The 24,553-nt window shown below is 41.2% G+C and overlaps 1 protein-coding gene across 5 annotated transcripts in view; it reads left to right on the forward strand.

The window, feature by feature from the left end:
* Positions 1 to 24,553, forward strand: part of AOPEP (aminopeptidase O (putative)) — a 384,314-nt gene that overhangs the window by 65,035 nt on the left and 294,726 nt on the right. For all 5 annotated transcript variants that reach the window (XM_056127530.1, XM_056127531.1, XM_056127532.1 and 2 more), the window contains exon 3: positions 8,229 to 8,395. In XM_056127530.1, coding sequence (XP_055983505.1) covers positions 8,229 to 8,395 — 167 coding nt within the window. The remainder of the gene's footprint in view (positions 1 to 8,228; positions 8,396 to 24,553) is intronic.

The raw sequence follows: 24,553 nt of genomic DNA on the forward strand, positions 1-24,553 counted from the left end.
ATCAGCAGAAAATTACAGATGACTGTGACCTATAAACAAGACCTATAACATAACCATGTTGAGAAGGGTCTGGATGGTGAGATCCTAGTAAAACCTAAGTGCTCCTCAGATCTTGCGACCAACTGGCTGCATGATTTTAGGAAGTTCTTTTACAGCTCTGTGTGAAGTAAGGAGACCCCATGAGGGAATCTGTAAGTGTCTTCTACATATAAATTCAATATTCACCAGGGACTTCCAGATGAGACTTACTGTGTACTTTTATAAACAGCTTATCTTCTTGTACTTAAAATGCTTTTGGTGTAGTGGTAGTGAATATTATACTTTAAAATACTTTCATTTAGTCTAGTCCATTTTGATTTTATCTGAAATCTGTCTTTACAACAAAGTAGCATTCTTCTTGGAATAGCTGTATGTTTGATATGATTGATGAAACCTGATGTTGGTGATTGTGTTGTGTGTGTGTGTGTGTGTGTGTGTGTGTTTATTGGGGAGACATAATCAAAGTTGACATTTCATTTCAGTCCTGGTCTTTTATTTTTACAGGAAAGCAAAAAGATTGCTCACCTGCAGTAGAGACTAACTTAGGTTTAGTGAGAGCTTGGAGTCATAAAGATGTCCTCATGATTTAAACTTCTCTTAAAGGTATTATCTTTTAATACCACATCAAATAAGATTGGGGGGGAAGGGTATAGTTACTGTGTCTTGTCAGGTCTGACCGTGTCCTGAATACATAAATAAAAGCTGCTGGAATTACAAAACCTGAAAGACACTTTGCCTTGGAACCTTCTTCCTCTTATGTATTTTCCTCTTCATAAAAATGTTGTAGTAAGAAAATGATTTCGTTCCTATCAGATACGGGCATCTATAGAGATGACTTTAGATAGATGACTTGAGGACATTTCCAGAGTGATTGGTCTGCAGAATGGGCAAAAAACTAGCAGGACAGATTGTAGAGAAATGGTGCACCAGACACCTAAAGAGGGACGCAGTGGAAGAAAAGTGCGAAGAGCCTGGGGAGGCGGAGCAGAGTGCTTCTGGAGTGCTGGCACAGGTCCTGGGCTCTGGTGCCAGGGCACAGTATTATAGGAAGCACCTTCTGGGTCAGGACGGAACTCCAGAACAGGGGAATATAGAGCTAGAGTTCTTAGAAGGGAATAGTACCGAATTGGGAAAGAGGATAGTGATGATATGCACCTCATAAATCCAGTCAGTACGAGTATTTCATTCCCCATTTGTGTGGCACCAAACTCAAATGTCCTGCCTGGCAACATCAATACTTTTACGAAGTCTTTGTTCCCAAGATTTCTGGACTGGTCAGACTTTCATTCCTGCTCTTCAAAACTACTTTCAATGAATAAATCACAAGCCCCAAAGCCCCAGGTCCATGTAGTTGTCCCCTGTCAGTGATTGTAACCCCCCCTCCAATTGTAAAGAGGTGAAACTTTCTCTTTTGTCCTTTATTACAAACTTGATTATTTTACTGAGTATCCTTTCCCATTTTATAGCTTCATCATCTTATTTTTTTGGTCTGAAAACTGAGAAAATACTCTTATTTATTGTTACATAGTAAATTATTTCAAAACTGAATTGCTGAAAAAAAAATATACTCGTTTATCATCTCATGTGGTTTTAGGTGCCAGGAACTCTGGGCCAGCTTTGCTGTGTGGTTCTGCTCAGGATCTCCTAGTGAGCTGTCTGCCTGACTCACAAGCCTCTTCCAGACGCACTCGCATGGTTGCTGTTACGAATTGAGGTGCTGCTAACTGTGGGGCAGAGGTCTCTGTTCCCAGTTAGAGTGTCTTCACCGCAGCAGAAGTGGGAATTTGGGATAGAGCCGTAACGCAGAATCACCCTAAGAAATGAGACTGAGTACAAAAGTAAGAGAACATAGATTTACGATCATAATATGAGCTTTGCTTCCCTTTGTGAGAGACAGGAAAAGTCTTCGGAAATCTCTAGACAGGAGCCCACCACTTCCTTGTGTCATCGTCCATCTACTTAGTTTGGAAGTGACTCATAGTACGCTAAACTAAGAACAGTTGTGGGACCCATTCTTCTTCAGTGAGACAGGAAGCTTTGGGTTACCACTCTGTTCTCAGGGGCCACTCCTTGCAGTGTCCAGGGGACCAGTTTTGTAGTGCCGGGATTTGAACTTGCATGCAAGGCAACTGCCTCTCTGGCCCTAGAGACCTTTGACTCTTTATGTATTTCATGGTCAGAAAAAGCAGTGGGATTCCAGTCTTTTCCTAAGTAATGTTATTTTTCCTTCTTGGGAGCTTTACTAAGGTGGGCTTTGGGAACAAATCAAAGCATTTCATTGCTAGAATTTTCAGAAAAGTTTTGCCCCAGCAGTCGGAGGTGATGCTGTATAGCTACCTTCCCTCCATCAGTCTGGAAGGAGTTTCCTTCTACCGTCTCGCCAGGGTTTTACTTACACAGCTGCAGGCAGCCACAGAGCTGAGAATCAGCTGGAGCTGCGTGGAGCTTAGAGCTCGCTGAAGGTTATGGGGGATTCAGAATAGTCTGTGAGGCCTTGCCTTGGCCATGGATCTGTGAACTCGGAATGCAGAATACATTCGTGAACCACCTACCTAACCCCCTTCTCATCACTCTTTCATGTGTGACTTAAAGGAGTCAAGGTCATTCCCTAGAGGCTTCAAAGAAGTTTACAGTCTAGACAAGAGTGAATGTTTCTGGATGTCTTCCCTCCTGACCCCGCCTCTGTTAGGCCTTGAGCCACCCTCAGGGACACACATCCACGCACACATCCTGGCTGTTGACTCCCAGGTCTTTCTGCACTCTGCCGGCATCAGTGGGTGGCAGGAGGCTCATTCGCTGGGATTCCTTTGCCCCAGTTTTCAGCTAAGGTCGGTGGGGAAAGAGCAGTAGCTGGTGATAGGCCAGGTATTTCTTCTCCACCCCGTGTCCTGGCTTCTCCAACAGGGACTGAGTCCTGTCTGTGGTTTCAGTGCCCATATGACAATCTCCACTTGACTCTGGTGACATAACTTGCATAACACCATCCCACCAGCTTTTCTACCTCTAATTTTGTGTGTGGCTAATCTCTGGGTTACCGCCCCATCCTCTGATTGGCTTTTCATTCCTAGGACTTGTCCCCCTATTTATATTTAAGTTATAGTTGACTCACTTTCCCGTATGTTTCAAAGTGTCTGTTCTGGGTATCCATTTTTCTGAATTTTTATAATAGGGTTCTTTGCTGGTTTATGGTTCTGTGACTTGTATGATTTTTGGCCTTTCTGGTAACTCCAGTAATAAGCTCAAAGGGTGCTTATTTGAGTTTAACCTGCCTTTGTTGTTGTTGTTGTTGGTTAGCAATATATTTTTTAACATAGTGAAGAAATTTTGCAAGTAGAGGTTTTTCTTTTTCCTTTTTTCTTTTGGGTCATACTACATGGTATTCGGGGATCACTTATTGGTACTCAGGGATCACTCCTGGTGGTGCTCAGGGGATCATATGTGGAGCTGGGGAACAGAACTGAGGTGACCATGTATAAGGCAAGTGCCATAACCCTTGTCCTACCTCTCTGACTCAAGCGGAAGATTTTTTTTTTTATGTTTTATTTATTGAATCACCATGAGAACAGTCACAAAGTCTTTTAGTTTAAGTCTCGGTCGGTCATATAATGATCAAAAACCCATCCCTTCACCAGTGCACATTTTCCACCACCAAGAACCCCAGTATAGCCCCCTCCCAACCCCCACCCCCACCTGTGTGGCAGATATCCACTTCACTCTCTATGTTGATCACATTCAATATTATGACAAAAGACCCAACATTATTATATGGAATTTTCCCCAGCATTCAGATCTGCCAAAAAGATATCATTAGATAATTTGTTTTCTATTGCTGATTATGAAAAGCATATGATGTCGTGTGGCCACAGTAGTGGCCATGCGATTTTGGATTTCTGATATTTTAGTAATAAGCCTAGATGGATTACTGCCAAAAGCCCCTGGGTTCAGAAATTGGTTTGTGTGCCTCTGGGATTATGGTCATTCAGGAGCCGGAGAAGGCGTTTGTGGGTGGCAACCCGGGGCATTGTCAGGGCAGGGAAAAAAAACGATGAATGACTGGAGGACACCCCCCCCCCCCATCCCACAAGGCCCCATGTGCCTCGTCAATGCATTGTCATACCTGGCAGTCCATTAGGCTCTAAAAGATGGAGGCCATCATGCCGCCGCCACAAGTGGGGACAGGCAGGGGACAAACACCCTTTCCCTCCCAAGGTGGCATAGCACTATAGTTAAATGCACAGTCGAGATGCATTTTGGTTGGGCATTAGATTTTGCTCATATTTTCCCACCACCATTACCACCATTCAAGCCTGTCTTCCAGGGACAGATGATGGATCATTTACTTTCCATTGCTCACTTAGCATATCAGGAAATGTCGCACGCTGCATAAGTGGCCATGCGGTTCGAAGAATAGTCCTGGTGCCTGCATACTGGAGCCATGCTTGTAGAAGCTCATGGTCACTGGGATTCCATCTGGAGAAGGCAGGAAGATAGCACCTACCCCATCTAGGACCTCCCGGTGATATCAGTATGGGGCCTGGGGAATTCCAAGTGGAGGATTTTTTTAAAAAATTTTCATTAGTGAAGCACCATGAGATAGACCTAGAAATTTTTGTGCTTGGGTTTCAATTATACAATGATCAAATACCCATCCCTCTACCAGCGCCCATTTTCCACCACCACGGAATCCAGTATCCCTCCCACCCCCCACCCCCCATCCCACCCTGCCTCTGTGGCAGGGCATTCCCTTTTGTTCTCTCTCTCCTTTTGAGTGCTGTGGTTTGCAAAAGAGGCATTGAGTAGCAATCATGTTTGGTCTATAGTTCTACTTTCATCATGCTTCTCCAATCCTGGAAGGATCCTCCCAACACCCTTTATTTGGTGCTTCCTTCTCTACCTGAGCTGTCTTTTCCCCTAGCATGTGTGGCTGGTCTCCAAGCCATGGAGTAAACCTCCTGGTACTAATCTCGGCTATTCTTGGGTGTTAGTCTCCTATTATGTTACTTTATGTTCCCCAGATGAATGCAATCTTCCTATGTCTTTTCCTCTCTTTCTGACTCATTTCGCTTAACATGATACTTTCCATGTAATACCACTTGTGTGTAAATTTCATGACTTCATCTTTTCTAACAGCTACATAGTACTCCATTGTGTAGATGTATTAAAGTGTCTTTAACCAGTCATCTGTTCTCAGGCACTCAGGTTTTTTCCAGATTCTGGCTATTGTGAAGAGTGCTGCAATGAACAAACAATTGCAGATGTCACTTTGAGTATACTTTTTTGCCTTTCTGGGCTATATTCCCAGGAGTGGCATTGCTGGGTCAAATGGGAGCTCAATTTCTAATTTTTGGAGAATCGTCCATACTGTTTTCCAAAAGGGCTGAACCAGTTGGCATTCCCACCAGCAGTGAAGGAGGGTCCCTTTCTCACCACATCTGCGCCAGCACCGGTGCTTTTGTTCTTTTGGATGTGGGCCAGTCTCTGTGGTGTGAGGTAATATCTCATTGTTGTTTTGATCTGCATCTCCCTGATGATTAATGATATAGTGCATTTTCTCATGTGCCTTTTTGCCTTTCGGATTTCATCTTTGACAAAGTTTCTATTCATTTTGTTGTCCCATTTTTTAAAATGGGGTTGGATGTTTTCTTCTTGTGGAGTTCAACCAGTACTTTACATATCCTTGATATCAACCCCTTGTTGGATGTGTATTCGGCGAATATCCTTTCCCATTCTGTTGACTGTCTTTGTATTTTGATCATTGTTTCATTTGAGGTGCAGAAACGTCTTAGTTTAAGATAGTCCCATTTGTCTATCTCTGTTTTTACTTGCTCAGCCAGTGGTGTGACAGCTTTGAAAATACCGTTAGCTTCAACGTAATGGAAGATTGCCAACTTTTTCTTCAAAGTACCGTATGGATTCCGGTCTGATGTTGAGGTCTTTAATCCATTTTGATCTTACTTTTGTACATGGTATTAGGCAGAGATCTGAGCCCATTTTTTTTTTGCATGTAGCAGTCCAGTTTGGCCAGCACAATTTGTTAAAGAGGCTTTTCTTACTCCACTTCACATTTCTTGCTCCTTTATCACAGATTAATTGATCATATGTTTGAGGGGAGATGTCAGAATATTCAGCTCTGTTCCATTGGTCTGCAGCTCTGCCTTTGTTCCAGTACCATGCTATTTTAATTATTACTGCTTTGTAGTAGAGTTTGAAGTTAGGGAGGTTGATTCCTCCCATTTTCTTTTTCCCAAGAATTGCTTTAGCTATTCGTGAGGGCTTTTTGTTCCATATGAATTTCAGGAGTGTTTGCTCCATTTCTTTGAAAAATGTCATGGGTATCCTTATAGGGATCACATTGAATTTGTACAGTGCTTTGGGAAGTATTGCCATTTTAACAATGCTAATTCTCCCCATCCATGAACAGGGGATATCTTTCCATTTTCTCATGTCCTCTTTTATTTCCTGAAGTAGCGTTTTGTAGTTTTCTTTGTACAGGCCCTTTACTTCTTTAGTTAAGCTGATTCCTAGGTATTTGATTTCTCTGAAGGACAATTGTGAATGGGATTTTTTTTTCATGTCACTTTCTTCTCTCTTCCAAGTGGAGGATTTTTAAGGAGCCTCTGTTGGGACTCTGACTTGTACATATTGCTAGGAGCTGACTGCTGGAGAAGCAGTAATTTATGCCTTATTTCTTTGGTTGGTGAAACAGTTGCAGCACACCCATGAGGAACACAGAGTTTGTGAATGTGAAGGGATTCACTTTTCTTTAGAGGGTGCAGTTACACTAGTTGTGGGTATCTGTGGCATGTTTGCATGAAGGTGGTTTATCCTAGGCGCTGGGGCTGGCTGCTGTTTCTGTGCCCCTCCCTGCTTCCTGAAAAATCTGCTATTTACTGAGTGATGGGCTGGAGCGATAGCACAGTGGGTAGGGCGTTTGCCTTGCACACAGCCAACATGGCCGACCCGAGTTCGATTCCTCCACCCCTCTCGGAGAGCCTGGCAAGCTACCGAGAGTATCTCGCCTGCACTGCAAAGCCTGGCAAAGCCTACCCATGACATATTCGATATGCCATACACAGTAACAACAAAGTCTCATGATGGAGACATTACTGGGCCTGCTTGAGAAAAATGATGAACAATGGGAGGACAGTGACAGTGACAGTATTGCCAGTTCTCTTTATTAACTGACCTTTGTTCATTAACGTCTGGGTTGGTTTCTTTTTTCCTTACTGGATCCCGGCTGTTAGATTGGTATCATCATTCCAGGCATTCTTGCAAATTGTAGACATGTCATAAATGTTCATTTATAGTGATATTGATCAGGGCGACTAATAGATATTTGTCTTCACTCCTGAAAAGCTAAAAGTACTTTTCATAAAACATTTTCCTGAGACTGTTTTTGGGGGTGTTGGTTTTTATGCCTTCTACTTTGCAGTGTCAAACAAATGGATTTTTTTTGACCTCCTCAGCTTCCGATTTATGCTCCCTTAGTCATAGAAGGGATGATTCTTGGTATCCACTGGCTTGCATTATTAAACTGTAGCAGAATAAACCCTGATATCATGTCTTGCTTCCCACAGTTGCTTTGGTAGACTCTGCCCCTGACCTTCCCCGTCCTGAGCTGGTTCTCTTGGCACACAGGCCTACTTACGTGCCAACCCAGTTCTTGGCCTTCCCACAAGGATTCCCACAAGGTTCCATTCGAGATGGCGGTTTCCAAATTGGGGGTGTCTGTCTGCCAGCGCTGGATTTGAGACCACCAGCTTGTTTTTCCAAACACTAATATCTCAGTGATCTTCCAAACATATTTTCCTTTCCAGAATATTTTCCAAAAGATTTGTAAGAATTTCTGTAACACTTTTTCCTTTTGAAGTCTTTAAGAGCCTAAGGGGAGGGACAAGGGTATTAACTTGGCAGACTAGTTTTAAAAACCTTCTTTGAAAAATATTTTCTCCTTAAAAACAAACAACTCTCTTTACATATTTAGGTAATTCATTTGGAAGAAACTGCTGGTCAGCTACTCACATAGTCTTTGGCAGCTTCAGTTCAGAGTGTTCTGGACCCCCCAACTACAAAGCCTCAAATGTTTTGTCTTTGCAAGCACAACTTAACCTTCACTACTATGTAGTAGTGAGAAAGTGACAACTCATTTTAAAGATTCTTCCCTTTGTTTCTTTGTCTTTCCTCTGCAGGCCATGTGTTTATACTATGGGATCGCCCATAAACAACAGGGCCCTTTTTCCATGCCAGGAGCCACCCGTTGCCATGTCAACATGGCAGGCTACGGTTCGAGCAGCTGCATCTTTTGTTATTTTAATGAGTGGGGAAAATTCTGCTAAGCCAACACAGCTTCAGGAAGGTACTGTACATGTGTTTTGTGTTTCTTTGTATATTGTATACACGTTGGACCCAGGGACACAATATGCCATGCTTTTCTCAACCTTATAAAGTTCCTTTATTAGTTGTTAGTATGAGCGTATTGTTAAACACATCCTGCCAGGAGAATAAACAGGGGCTGGGAAGGGTCTAGGAGAAATGGGTTCTTCATGCCAGAGTTATCAATTCCTGGATGATTTAGGCGGCTGCTTTCACCTGGTGGTTTGTGGCTCATCAGTGGTCTCATGAGAAGGCTTTCTGGGCAGACACATGTGTCATGGAAATACATTTTCAGATTGTGCCGAATGACAGTGCTCCCGTTGGCCAATGCGCTGGGCTAGAGTTGCTTCTGGAAAGCATGCTACACTGTTTGTCCATGAGCCCTGAGCCAGAGGTCCGTAAGAAGATGGAAGGCAGCACTAGTGCGTGCGCAAGGCTTCTTCTACTTATTATCTGTGTATTGAAATAATTAACTCTTCACAGTACGTACTGCTAAGCATATTGAAATCAGGTAACATTTTTGTTATTCTTGTTTCCTTAATATGTATTATGATGTCTCTCCTCTCACATGCCAGAGTCTCGTTCATTATCGGAATTAACCAGACAAATCGCACATGGGCTGGAGCGATAGCACAGCGGTAGGGCGTTTGCCTTGCACGCAGCCAACATGCCCGACCCGAGTTCGATTGCTCCGCCCCTCTCGAGAGTATCTCGCCTGCATGGCAGAGCCTGGCAAGCTACCGGTGACGTATTCGATATGCCAGACACAGTAACAACAAAGTCTCCAATGGAGACGTTACTGGGCCCGCTCGAGCAAATCGATGATCAACGGAAGGGCCTTTCTTTTTATTTTTTTACTCCTCTCACATATCTGAGGCCGGAGAGAGTTGTGTGTCTTGCACACAACTGACCTAGGTTAGTCTGTCACCACATATCGTTCCCTGAACACTGCTTGGAGTGATCCCTGAGCACAAAGCCAGGAGTAAGCTCTGAAAACCACCAGGATTAGCACAAAAATCTAAATTAATTAGGATATTGATCTCTTATATTTATGAGTATTTTGTACAGCTTTTAAGTTTACATAACATTTTGATCTTTCTTAACATACACTATTATATAAATTTTCTATAACATAAATTTAAAATTTATATATTTCTATATATAAATTTAATTAAATTTGTATATTTTTGTCTATCGGAGATTGTAATTTTTATGTTTTCACATACATCAGAATTATCTTTAAAAGTCTTTCTTTGGTTTGAGAGCTACTGTTTTATTCTAATATTTGTATTTAATTTAAAACTTTCAATTTGAACTTTGTAGTTTAACTTTTTAATCTGTTTCTAGTTCACGTTGGTTGGGTTCTGAAATAAAGACTAAACTTTTTTTCACGTAAGAATTGGTTGCTCAGGATCATTTATTGTATTTTATTCTAGTTTGTGTTATCCTCTTAAAAACCGTCTTCAGTGAATGTACACTTGATGCTGAAAGTAAGAGCAAAACAAAGAATACATTTAAATTTTCATTTTTGGGCCCCCACTGGCTGTGCTCAGGATTCTGGGGGCCACTCCCAGGATGCTCAGCCTTGCCTGGGCCTTATATGCTAGGCAGGGAGCCATGCCAGCAGTGCTCAGGTTCCTGGGGGTGCAGACATTGCGCCTCTAGCCTCTGTTTGCAAAGGTTTGAAGTTTGTTTTTTAAAATGGGCTGTGGGGCTGGAGCGATAGCACTGCAGGTAAGTCATTTGCCTTGCACGTGGCCAACCGGGTTCGATTCCCAGCATCCCATATGGTCCCCCAAGCACTGCCAGGAGTAATTCCTGAGTGCAGAGCCAGGAGTAACCCCTGAGTATCGCCAGGTGTGACCCTCCAAAAAAAGCAAAAAAACAAAAATGAAAAACAAAAACAAGAAAGGGCTGAGTTTATTGACTTTTATTTCTAGTAAAGTATCCTTTCCTCTCCTGCTTCTCCACTGCCTAGTAGCCCTCTCCAAGGTGATCAGGGCACCATTTCCTTTGTCCAGGTCTTTGAGTCAGTCTCCCTGGCCCTCTATGATATTTCTTTTTCCTTTGGTTGCAGAAATCATAGTATGCTGTAACTCATTTTTTGTATGTTTCTACCCTTCTGAGATGAATTTTACTTTTGGGGAACCATCCAAGCACTGCTCAGAGACCCCGGGTCCACTCCTGGCAACTGACTGGGCTGGATAGTTCTATGTGAGCCTGAGGTTGGCCCTGAAGGGCCCCCTGAACCAGACTCAGCAGTGTTCAGACTCCAGGGACCAGGATGGCCGCTCACATGCAAAGCAGATGCCTCTGAGTGCTGTCCCCTAGAGTAGATTTATTCTATTGATAGTTCATATCTGGCCATGAGGTACTTCCTCATTATTTTTTGACCATATGGTATTCTATTAAAGGGTATTTCGCAATTTAGTTAGCCAATTTGGTTTTATCTATTTAATAAGGAATTTAATCCAACAAGGAATTTACTCTGTCATCTTTGCTTACTTACATTCCTCAGTTTTAATTAATATAATTAGGTGTTTGGGACTCTTATTATCTCCTTGTTTGAGTATGTCTTCTCCTCTAAGAATTGCAATTAATGTTTGACATTTTCATTCAGTTTCAAACCATGTTTGCAATAAGCATCTAGGCTTTTTTTTAATTCTCAAACTTGAGTCATGTTTTAACCAGCCTAGAAATTATTTTAGTTTTTCTTCTAAAAGGGTGGAAGTTTGGTTAGTTTCTGAGGAATTCCATATTGAGGTTGGTTATTTGTTGTAAATACTTTTATATACAATTTGAGGCTACATAAAATTTATTTTGTGCTACAGAGAACCCAATACCTCATACGTGTTTGCTGTCATTGAGCTGTATCCCCAGCCACACTTTACCTTTTAATTACTGAATATTTTCACCATAATCTCCTAGAATTTTTGAAGAGAAATCTGATATCCTTTTTTAAAATTCTTTGAAAGTAGTTTAATTTTCCTTTGTGGAAACCCATAAATTCAAATTGAATATGTTTGATTTCTAATCAATTCAAAGTAATATGTTTGAATTCTTAAAAATAGTTCTAAACTTACTAAAATGAATCTGGTTTTGGGGGGGGAAATCAACTTTAGGGCCAGACAGGTAGTAAAGAGGTTCAGATGTTTGCCTTGCGTATGACCATTCCTGGCTCAACCCCCCTCTTCCCCCTCACCAACACATATAGTCCCTGGAGCACTGCTAGAAGTGATCCTCGAGACAGGGCCAGGAGTATTCCCTGAGCACAGCCAGATGTGGCTCCCAAACCACTCCCCCTCAAATAAATCAGTTTCATGAATGAATGTTTGTAGTCAAATGACATGCACTTTAGGTCTTCTTTAATCACAAATACACACTTTCCGTTCAGGACAGAATTATGATAAAGGAAATGCTTTTTTGGGATTCACTTATCTTCATTATCACCTAGGCCAAACATAAAATCATGGAGCATACTTAACAAATTAAAACTAAGAGAGGATTTAGCTACAAAAAAAGAGAGTACTTGTGCTTAGTACTACAATTCTTCCTGCTGTTTATAATTAAGGTTTATTAGAGACAGCTGGGAAAGAGTGCTACCAAAGCTGATCAGACCCAGAATGACTCTTCTAAGGATGGGAATAATGTCCACAGATGTCTGCATTCCCTCAAGGAAAAGCACAAGATGCTGTCACTTCCTTTCCATATTCTGACTGGTAGATTGGCCTTCACTCTCTTGTGTACTATGCCCTTTAATAGAGTACAGTGGAGAAGGCCTTGCATGTGGCTGACCCGGATTTAACCCCTGGCACGAATATGATTTCTAGGCATAATTCCCAAGCACAGAACCAGGAGTAAGCCATGAGCAGCACCAGGTATCACCCCCAAAACAAATCATAATTTAAAAAAATGACAAAACGAAACAACTTTGGATCGGATGTGGGCTCAAGTGGTAGAGCACATGCGTTGCTTGAGTGAATCCCTGGGTGGCCCCCGACACCACGAGGTGTGACTTTGAAGTGCCAGAACAATATGCTGCCAAAGTGAGTGACAAAACAACAGCAACAATAGGCAAAACAAATCTGTGAGCTACCCTTGAAAATATGAGCAGCAAAACCCAACTTCTTTTTTTTTTAATTTTTTAATTTTTTTTTATTAGTGAAACACCATGAAGTACATTTATAGACTTATACATTTTTGTGCTTGGGTTTCATTTATACAATGATCAAGTACCCATCCCTCCACCAGTGCCCATCCTCCCCCACCACGGGTCCTAGCATCCCCCCATCCCCCCCCCCCCCCCCCCCGTCCCACCCTGCCGCTGTGGCAGGGCATTCCCCCTTGTGCTCTCTCTCTTCTTTTGAAAACCCAACTTCTAAGTCACAATTTCTATCACAATACATCAACCTGATTAGTACTTCTAGCTGGTGCCTGGTTGTTTCCTGAAAGAAACAAATTACCTTAATATTCTTAATATACTTAAGTAATGAGGCAAATAGCAGTGGCAGAAATGACACAGTCCTTGGTTAGGTGACAGAAATCAGAAGAGGGACTGCCGAGTCCTGCCCCTTGTGAAGGAAATGATTCTACCTACTGTTCTTAAAGAGAAGGCTAATGGTCCAGACTATAGGTTGATGACTAGCATAAGAATTTATGAGCAGAGGAATCACTATCCTTTTTTCAAGAAGGCCTTAGAGCTTAATGGACTTATTTGGCTTATATTTTTAACTTGCACAGACTCATTTGGCAGAGAGAAAGCCTATATATTACTGTCGGCCTGCATTTCCTAAAAAATATAGCCTATTAAGCAGAGACCCAGTGCTCAGTCCAGTTCCTTGTACATGCCAGACACTCAGTAACTAATTTTTTGAATAATTGTGTTCTTTATAATCAGACAGAACCAATAATGTTAATTTTAACGTACTACTGATAGGGACAAAAGTCATTGTTTTGTTTTGTTTTGTTTTGATTTGGACCATAGCCAGCTGTGCTTAGTGCTTACTCCTGGCTCTGTACTCAGGGATTGCTTCTGGCAGGGCTCAGGGGACCACATGCAGGGCCAGAGATTGAACTTGGATAGGCTATATGCAAGGCAAGTACTCTGCCCCCTGTACTGTTTCTCTGGTCCCTGAAGACATTTCTTGAGCTATGCTTCTATGCTTCTGATTATATGGTTCTGATATATATATATATGATATATATACCTATATATCTGATATATGGTTCTGATATACCTCTTCTATAGGCTCAGTAAATTAAAAAATAAAAAAAAAATAAGCAACAACAATGACTGGTGTAGTAGATAATTATTTCCCCTTTAGGTAATTTCTTTTTGCTTAATTTTGTTTAATTTTTGCAGTCTAATTTAGTGTATTCCTACTTTCTAGAGGAAGACAGCATTCCATTTTCATTTTTCAGGGGAAGTCTCAAGATGAACAGGATGGCCTAATTTAAGCTCCTTCCAAATATAGGAGAAAACTCTATGAGCATGTGAAAGATGTTAAAAACTACGTGTGCCCTTTCATAGACTCTTATTTTGTTTTTCTGTGCAAAAGGCATGAGACTATAGACATTACTTCATTCTGGGCAGAATGCTACTCCATGGCCTGCCTAATAGACCAGCTCTCTGACATTCTGTCTTGATTTTATGTGGGAAAATCCTGGGAAAAGCCAAGATTTCAGGATCCAGACCCTCCTGTGTGCAAATGAAAGCCAACTTTTCTTCTTTCTCAATGGCACAAAATGAGCAGTACTGTTTAGACTGCTCCCACAGTGAATAGCCAGAAATAACATAAAAGGAAATGGTAAATTAAGATATTTAGGAATGGTTATAATTAAGTGTTTTCACCACAAAGAGAAAATGCAAAGTAGAGAAAACTGCTTGTTTCTGAAATTTAGGAAACTTTATCCTGGGCGAGTGTGCATGCATGTGTTTTATGGGTTAGGAAAGCAGTAAATGAATTGACTTTTCTCTCATTTGAAAGCTTCTGGTAATTAAGGACTGTGTTCTCTATTACAACATTTACATGGTCTTGTGTAATGACTATACTTTCTGAATCTTTGTCAGTTCATTTTGAGATTTTCTTTTGACTAGTTGTTGCTTGCTTTCATAAATACATCACTTCCCAGAGTTGGCATATATGGAGGTCATCATGATTTCTTTTGGGTAATGACGATTTCAGCAGACGTGTGCATACCAGTTCTTGTGCCATAGATATTTGCCTTACTCTCGATAGTCACGAATTTTCTCATATGAGTGAAGTACTAAATAAAATATACCTGTAACCACCCAAACCAGAATAATAATTATTATTACTGGTGTGCAGTTTGCTGATGCATTTTGTACTTCAATTTAAGGGGAACTAGTTTATCTCTATTGCAGTGAGACTTGTTTGGCAAGCTTGCTGGTACAATGTATTCGGCATGGAGTTCTCACTCTAGAGGGAAATCTCCGAAACTATGGAGATGCTTATGTTCTGAGTTCAGTAGGTGGCGCTCTTTTACCTGGTTCACAGGAATGATCCGGACCATCATTTCCTCTTGGGTGTCCTGGGCCATGTGCAGATCCATGCTGTGGAGAAGGAAACCCAAGTCTTTGTTGGGTGGCGTTAGTTAGTGTTAGAGAAGCAGAGGCATGACCTGGCACCGGGCCCTGGTTAGGCAGAGCTGGTGCACACCAGCCCAGGGCGCCTCACTGTCTGCTTTGTTGTGATGCCAATCCCCGCCCTTGAGCAATAGCAGGGAAGAACTAACAAAAGACAATCACTCCATGGTTAGTCAAGAGAGTAGCACTAGCTCATAAAACCAGAACATGAAGTTGGCATCTGAAAAGTAGCGAAGCAGATAAAACTGGGTTTGCTACAAGAACCTTCCAAGGAAAGGAACCCAGAGACAATAAGAATTCCAAACTGAGAGTTTTTCCCTCATATACATTATACTTATAATAACCATAGAAACAATAGATACAAATTCATATGATGTGCTTTTTTAAGCTTGTAAGTACTTACATGTGTGTGTGTGTGTGTGTGTGTGTGTGTGGTCCTGTATGTATTTGTCAAATGTCTTTAATTTGTGATACAGATTTATTGAATAATGAAGTAATGATATGAAACAATTTGGGAAGGAAGCTTTAAAGTTTAGTGTGCCTCCCCCTCCCCAAAACAGAATCTTGAAATAGTAAAAAGGCAGGGGGGATAGAAGAATTAGGACTTCTAATCAATAGGACTCGAATAGGACATCTTAAAAGCATGTAGCTTTGTTGTCTAACCTGGATAAGTTTAAAATGTTAAGTGGACAGTTTATGTGCCTATTTCAGTTTTAAATGAAAACAATAATGTAAGACATCTGGTTAATTATAAGAAATTTGGAGAATCTTATGTCTACAGAAAGAAGTGACCTTTTACTTGTGTGGAAGCAGAGTGGTTGGTGGTGGCGTGGCTTTGCCTTCAGAGAATGTTGAATGTGTTTTGGTTGTAGGGCTCCGTGAGAAAGAGGTCTGTTCACTGCGGTGAACACGGCTCATGTAAAAAAAAAAATGACAAACAGCTTGATTCTTCCTCCCCTTTTTCTTAAAGTGATTTTCTCAAATAATTGGCAAAGGCTTTCACCAAAAGCATCAACTGCTCTTTCTTGGGCCGTGGAGATGGCTCCAAGGGTGGGACTGCTGGGCCTTGCATGCCGAGACCAGCACTGACCACTCCTGCATGCTGCCGCAGCTTGTCTGACAGTCTCCCAGCACAGCCCACCCAGCACTGGAGCCTGGAGCTTGCAGTGTCACCCATAGTGCCCTTCACCCGCACTGCTGGGGAAGCCTTCTGCCTCCCAGGAGTCTCTGCAGGAGGACGGACTGTTCCATTATGCTCTTCCTTTGTTCCTCTTTACTGTTCATTTCTTTGATGACTAGTCAAAGAAATGAAGAAAAATAATCTAAATAGACCGTTGGCTATTAGATTGAATTAACAGGAGTCATCCTAGAAACCAGTGACTTAATGCTGTCCTTGTCAGACTCATTCAAAATGTTGAAAAAGAGATGGAATTGCCAAATATTTTATGAGTTCAGCATTATTCTGATTTTAAAACTAGACCCACGTCTTTAAAAAAAAATAAGGCAGGCCAGCAAGGTATGACAGGAAGTAAGGTACTTGCCACCCATCTTGGCTCAAATCATTGCACCACTTATAGGTGAGGGCCAGGACCAGAGCTCACCTCTGAGCACAAAACCAGAAATGGCCCCTGGGCCCCACAGAGAAGAAAGCAGGGTGCTCTTCAGGGAAGTCTTTGCTTACCTGTTTATCTCCTATCCCCACTTTTTGAGGTCGGAACTCCGGATTCCTTCTCTCACTTGAGTGAAGTGTGGTACTCCAAGCATAGCTCTTTCAAAAAAAAAAAAAGCTCTTCAATTCCTTGAATGATGGTATAAAAAAATTAATAAAATAAACTCTCTGTTGAACTTGTGAAGAATCCAACAAAATACTAGAACCCAAATTCAACTATTCAACTATACATTGAAAAACAATAAGTTATAAGATTAATATTAAATGTTTAAAGGACCATAATAAATGAGATTTGTTCCAGGGATGTAAGGGTGAATTAGCATACACAGGTCAATTAATGTGATGTACCACATCAACAAAAGGAAGAACAGAAATCATGTGACTATAGAAGTGAAAGAAGCTTTTGAAAAAATTTAATGTTCATTTATGAAAGAAACTTCAACAAAATGGATGTAGAAGGGATGTATATCAATGAAGGCCATTAATGATAAGTCTGTATAGCTAATATCCTACTAAATGGTATAAAGCTAAAACTTCTCTAAGATTAGCAATAAGACAAAAATGTCTATAGTCAGCACTATTTTTCCCACATAGTATTGGAAATCCAACCACAACAATTTAATAAGAAAAATTATTCAAATAGGTAAAGGTAAAGGTAAAGGCCCTCCCGTTGATCATCGATTTGCTCGAGCAGGCCCAGTAATATCTCCATTGGAGACTTTGTTGTTACTGTGTTTGGCATATCGAATACTCTCGGTAGCTTGCCGGGCTCTCCGAGAGGGTTGGAGGAATCGAACTTGGGTCGGCCATGTTGGCTGCTTATAAGGCGAATGCCCTACCGCTGTGCTATCGCTCCAGCCCATTCAAATAGAAAAGAAACACAACTACCACTATTTGCAGATAACAACATAGACATAGAAATGAGGACTCCAGTATTTTAAAAAATGCCTAGTAGAAATAATAAACGAAGATCTACCAAATCAATACAGAAAATTACTGTGGTTCTGTATACATATAATGAAGTAACAGAAACAGAAATCAGAAATGATTCCATTTCCAATTACATGAGGAAGAATAAAATACCTATAAATAAACCCAGGGGATTAAATATCTGTACACTGAAAACTATGACATTGAGAAAGAAATTGAGCAATACATAAATGAAAATAATCCTGGTTTAATGGATTGGAAGAATGAACATAATTAAAATAGCTATTTTGCCTAAAGCAATAAACAGATTCAATCCAAATCCCAATAGTATTCTTCATATAAATAGATCATAAAATTTATTGGAATTATAAAAGGTCTCAAATAGTCAAAATAGTTCTGAGAAGACAGAACAAAAAATGGAGGTATCACTTCTTGAATTCAAACAAATCAATTTTAATCAAGGCAACTGTTAGGATGAAAATAGACATCGAGATCTATGGAAAGAGAATTGAGGGACCAAAAATCCACAAATATTTAGATTGACTTCATAACAAAGGAGCAAGATATAAAATGAAGCAAGGAAAGTTCAGTAAATGATGCTGGGAAAATTGGACAGTCATGTCAAATAGGAGAGGAAACAAAAAAAAGTAAAAAAAGAGAAATAAATAGCACAATTAAATGAAAACATAAGTAGTTCAAAGTAGTTTGAGAACTTGAATGTAATACTTGAAACTGTGAAATACATAAAGATACAAGTTTTTCAACATTGACCTCAGAGATACTTTTGGCACTCAGCTACAACGTGGAAAGCAAAAGAAAAATGAATGGAACTACATCAAACTAAACTTACGCTCAGCAAAAGAAACAGTTATCTTCAATGGAATAGAGTGGTGCCTTGTATCCAGAGGCTCAGTTTGATCCTCAGCACCGTGTGGTTTCCCAAGGACAAGTGGGAAGAGGGCATAAGCACCAAGCAGAAGTGCTTCGTAGAGTACTGCCGGGTATGGTCCCAAAACCAAAAGGAAAGATGGTTTAGCCAATCCCCTGTTCTTTTAATCATACACTAGCGTTGCAGTATTAAACCCCAGTGCTATGAGTTATAGTGATTTAAAAACATTTCCATCAGTACCTGGGTCCATTGCAAGAAAGTAAGTAAAGTACAGCTTTTCTTTTTAAAATTTTGATGTAGCATTGACTTATAACACTGTAAGTTTCAACTGTGCAGAGTCCCACTGGGAGAAATATCTATTCTACATCCTAACCACCAGTACAGGACTAGTCACCATCAATCAGTCCCTCTTCTTTACCAGGTCCACCCGCCCTCTAACCCTCTTGCCCTTGGTAACCACATTTCTGTTGTCCAAAATCTAATAATTTTATTTAAATTTTCTTTTGTTCGTTAATTTGATTTATTTCCTTGTATTCTACTTCTGAGTGAAACTGTATAGTATTTGTCTCATTTATTTAGCATAATACTCTCAAAACCCATCCATGAGCAAATGACAAGAGTTCATCGTTTTTCATAGCTCAGTAGTATTCTACTTTGTATAGTTACTTCATCATATTTATCCATATCTTTAGGCACCTGGTTTCTGTATCTTGCCTATAGTTAATAGTGCTGGGGTGCATATATCTTTTTGAAGAAATGAAAAAGGAAGATATCATCAAAATAAAAAGGCAACTAATTGAATGGGAGAAGATATTTGTGAGTCATACATCTAACAAAGGGTCACAGTCATGGTCACGGTCACGGCCCTCCCATTGTTCATCTGCTCGAGCGGGCCCAGTAATGTCTCCATCGTGAGACTTGTTGTTACTGTGTTTGGCATATTGAATACATCATGGGTAGCTTGCCAGGCTCTGCCGTGCGGGCGAGATACTCTTGGTAGCTTGCCGGGCTCTCCGAGAGGGGCGGAGGAATCGAACTCGGGTCGGCCATATTGGCTGCATGCAAGGCAAACGCCCTACCACTGTCCTATTGCTCCAGCCCAACAAAGGGTTAATATCCAAAATGTAAACAAGAACAACAACCAAAAACCCTGAAAAATGTGCAGAAGATTTTTATTTTTTTTGCTTGTTTGGTTTGTGCCACACCTACCGGTGCTCAGGGCTTATTCCCAGCTCTGCTCTGGACTCAGAAATAACTCTTGGTGGGCTCAGGGGACCAAGAGGACCATATGAACACCAGGAATTGGATCCGGGTCTGCTTAGTACAAGGCAAGTACCCTACCCACTACACTATGGCTCTAGACCCCTAAATGGACTGTTTCCCAAAGAAAACATAGATGCCCAATAGGGCACATGAAAAGATGTTTATTTTCTCTTATTCTTAGGGAAATGCAAATCAAAATAACAATGAGATACCACCTCATGCCTATGATAATTACTGTAATCACAAAGACATGAGAAAAAACAAACAAGCGAACAAAACCCCCACAAAGACATAAGGAAAACCAGACCTAGCCCTGCATCTCCCCAGCTCCCCAGGCCAGAGCCAGACTCTCCAGCTGCTGGTGCCGCCCCGCTGCTGCAGGTTCTCAGTCCAGCCCCGATGCCTGTGGAGGCAGCGGCAGCCCGAATGATGCAGAAGGGGAGGAACGTGCCTGCAACTGTTAGGACGACTGTGAAAGCTCTGGCATGATTCCAAGCACAGGAGATTAGCTCTACTCTCCCAGATGAGAATTTCAAAATCACAGTGATTAAGCTGCTTATTGAATTGAAGAAAACAGTAGAAATAGAAAATACGAGAATGCTTTAATCAGAAATGACCTATTCTTAGTAGAAGAGGAACATGGTTGGAGAACTGAACGATACAATAGAGGGATTACCAGCTGCGTGACAGTGCAGAGGAACACATTAATGAAATAGAAAAAGATGCTGAAAAACATCCAGAAAGAAGAAAAAGAGAATAAAATCGGAGACCCCAGAGCGTGGTGGAAGAGCTTGAAGAGCAGGAACATCCACATTAGAGAGAGTCCAGGAGAGGAAAGAGAGATGGAGGAAGAAGTTTTGGTGAGAACAATTGTACTGGAAAACTCCCAATTTTAAGATCAGCTTGTACTCCCAAGTCCAGGAAGCTCAAAAAGTCCCAGGAGAAACACACCAGGAGACATGGCCATGGAACTGGCAGGAGTCAAAGCTAGAGACAGTATCCCGAGTGCAGCAAGATCAAACCCCGAAATATGTTCCTACAAGGGAGCCTCCATAAGAAATACATTTGAAAAATCACAGATCTTTCCGATGACTCTATGTGGGCTAGAAGGAAATAGTATGGCATATGTAAATCAGTGAATGATAGCACAGTAGCATGATCCTCCCATTGTTCATCCATTTGCTCGAGCGGAACCAATAACGTCTCCATTGTGAGACTTGTTGTTACTATGTTTGGCATATCGAATACATCATGGGTAGCTTGCCAGGCTTTGCTGTGTGGGCGAGATACTCTCAGTAGCTTGCCGGGCTCTCTGAGAGGGGTGGAGAAATCGAACCCAGGTTGGCCGCGTGCAAGGCAAACGCCCTACTGCTGTGCTATTGCTCCAGCCCAGTGAATGATATAGTCATCCAAATAAGAATACTTTATCCAGCTAGGTTATTATTCAGATTTGGTGGTTCAGTACAAAACTTCACTGACGAACAATAGCTGAAGAAGTTCTTGGTCTCTAACTTACCATTGCTTGACATACTAAGTGGCTCCATATAAAAGCTAAAGAAACAAAAGCTAACTGCAAAAAAAAAAAAAAAAAAGAGATCCCGAACCCATACAGAAAGTTGGGATTAAATTCCTTTATTTTGTTAAAGATTGATGATCTGAACATTTTTTAAAAATTTTTTATTTTATTTTATTTTTTTTTTTAGTTTTATTGAATCACCGTGAGAAAGTTACAAGCTTTCATGTTTGGGTTACTTTCACACAATGATCAAACACCCATCCCTCCGCCAGTGCACATTCCCCACCACCAATCTCCCCAGTATAACGCCCCCTTTCTACCCACCCCTGCCTCCATGGCGGACAATATTCCCCACACTCTTTCTCTACTTTGGGGCATTATGGTTTGCAATACAGACACTGAGAGGTCATCTTGTTTGGTCCATTGTCACTTTCGGCACACATCTCCCATTCCGACCAATTCCTCCAGCCATCATTTTCTTAGTGATCCCTTCTCTATTCCATCTGCCTTCTCCCCTCCACTCATGAAGCAGGCTTCCAGCTATGGGGCAATCCTTCTGACCCTTGTATCTACTGTCCTTGGGTGTCAGCCTCATGTTATGTTATTCTATACTCCACAAATGAGTGCAGTCCTTCTATGTCTGTCCCTCTCTTTCTGACTCATTTCCCTTAGCATGGTACTCTCCATGTCCATCCACTTATAAGTAAATTTCATGGCTTCATCTCTCCTAACAGCTGCATAGTATTCCATTGTATAGATATACCAAGATTTCTTTAACCAGTCATCTGTTCTAGGGTACTTGGGTTGTTTCTAGATTTTGGCTATTATGAACAGTGCTGCAATGAACATATAGGTACAGATGCTATTTCCACTGTGCTTTTTTGCATCCTCGGGATACATTCCCAGAAGTGGTTTTGCGGGGTCATATGGAAGCTCAATTTTTGGTTTTTGAAGGACTGTCCATATTGTTTTCCAGAAAGGCTGGACCAGTCGGCATTCCCACCAACATTGAAAGAGCGTCCCTTTTCACACCAGCACTGGTACTTTTGTTCTTTTGAATGTGTGCCAGTCTCTGTGGTGTGAGATGATATCTCATTGTTGTTTTGATTTGCATCTCCCTAATGGTTAGCCATGAAGAGCATTTTTCATGTGCCACTTTGCCATTTGTGTTTCTTTTTTTGAGGAAACTTCTGTTCATTTCTTCTCCCCATTTTTTGATGGGGTTGGAGGTTTTTTCTTGTACAATTGTGCTAGTGTCTTGTATATCCTGGATATTAATCCCTTATCAGATGGATATTGGGTAAATATTGTTTCTTGTTCTGTGGACTCTTTCTGTATTGGTGGCAACACCTTCCCCAACTTCAAACTCTACTACAAAGCAGTAGTAATTAAAATAGTATGGTATTGGGCTGGAAACAGACCTGTAGACCAATGGAACAGAGTTGAATATTCTGTCACAGACCACCAAATATATGACCACTTAAATCTTTGACAAAGGAGCAAGAAATGTGAAGTGGAACAAGGAAAGCCTCTTCAACAAGTGGTGCTGGGAAAACTGGATAGCTACCTGCAAAAAAATGAACTCTGACCTCTGTTTAATGCCAGGCACAAAAGTCAGATCAAAGTGAATTAAAGACCTCAATATTGGACATGAATCCATAAGGTACACAGAGGAAAATGTAGGCAGAACTCTCCATGACATTGAAGCTAAAAACATCTTTAAGGATGAAACAGCACTGACCATGCAAGTGGAAGCAAACATAAACAAATGGGACTACATCAAACTAAGAAGCTTCTGCACTTCAAAAGAAACAGTGGTCTGAACATCTTAATCAGAACAAAAGGTAAGACTGGTGAGAATGTGGAAAGAAAGAACCTTTGCACTGTTAGTGGGAATATAAATTGGTGTGGCCACTATGGAAAGCATTCTGGAGATCCCTTCTAAAAATATCTTGGATCTTGAGAGACGTTACATTGAATAGGGCGCTTGCCTTGCATGTGGCTGACCTGGGTTCAGTCCTAAGCATCCCTTTTGGTTCTCCGAGCAGTACCAGGAGTAATTTCTGAGAGCGTAACCAGAAGTAACCTCTGAGCATCTCCGGGTGTGCCCCCCTCCCCATGCCAAGAAAAAAAAAACACCTAAAAACAAAATATAAATAAAAGTAGAAATTACATATGGTTCATTTATTCTACTTCTGGATATTTACTCAAAGAGTACAAAAGCAGTGACTTGAAGGTATGTCAGCACACTACTCCCACCCCGCCCCTGTTCAGCTTTATATATCGTAGCCAAGAGTTAAAAGTAATATGGCATTCTTCCGGAAATAATGATTTATTAGAGAAGCCATGGTATATATACACAATTGGATGCTGCTTTAAAAAAGGTGAAATTCTGCCATGTGCAATGATACAAATTCTTTTTTTTTCTTTTTTGGATCACACCCGGTGATGCACAGATGTTACTCCTGGCTCTGTACTCAGGAATTACTCCTGGCGGTGCTCGAGGGAACCATATGGGATGCTGGGAATTGAACCGGTGTCAGCCCTACCCGCTGTACTATCGCTCCAGCCCTGATAGGAATTCTTAAATGAAATAAAAAGTAGACAAAAATCGTAGGATTTTACTCATGTGCAAAGTATAGAAATATGTATTTAAAAAATAATTTGGGCTCTGAGAACAAAGTAGTAGTCAGCAGGTACCAGAGAGGCAGTCAGTAGACTGAGTGCATGCTTGCGTTTAGTGCCATCACCACATGGCTCTTCGCACACAATGTGGAGCAACTCCTAAACCTGAGCAGGGAACAGCCTCTGAGCACGCCAGGTGTAGCCCCAAACCAAAACAAACAGAAAAAGTGATTATCAGGTGGATGGGAGAGTGGTGGACTGGGTCAAAGGTATCGTTGGTAGAGCTGAAGGATCAAAGCTAGACTTTTGCTAATATAGTGACTAAGTAAGTGGATTGAATTAAGGAAAGTGGTCATTCGCATCATTAGTCAAGGATGATTTGTAACGACATAATTTACAGATGATTTATATTGTGTAGTTGGAACCTGTATGATGTTATTAGCCAGTTTTAAATTCTCAGAATTGCAAAAAAAAAAAAAAAACACAACACACCAACACATACACACATCAGGACGCCAAGGACAACTCAGTGGCTTAGAGAGCCTCGTGAGATAGAAAGTCTTGACCTCAGTGCCGGTGACCGCTCATGCACTGAGCACAGTCCTGGAAGCTCTGTTGTACCTGGGAGCACAGGTGTGTGTA

Source organism: Sorex fumeus, unplaced genomic scaffold (genome assembly GCF_029834395.1).
Source record: "Sorex fumeus unplaced genomic scaffold, SorFum_2.1 ptg000063l, whole genome shotgun sequence".
NCBI lineage: Eukaryota > Metazoa > Chordata > Mammalia > Eulipotyphla > Soricidae > Sorex > Sorex fumeus.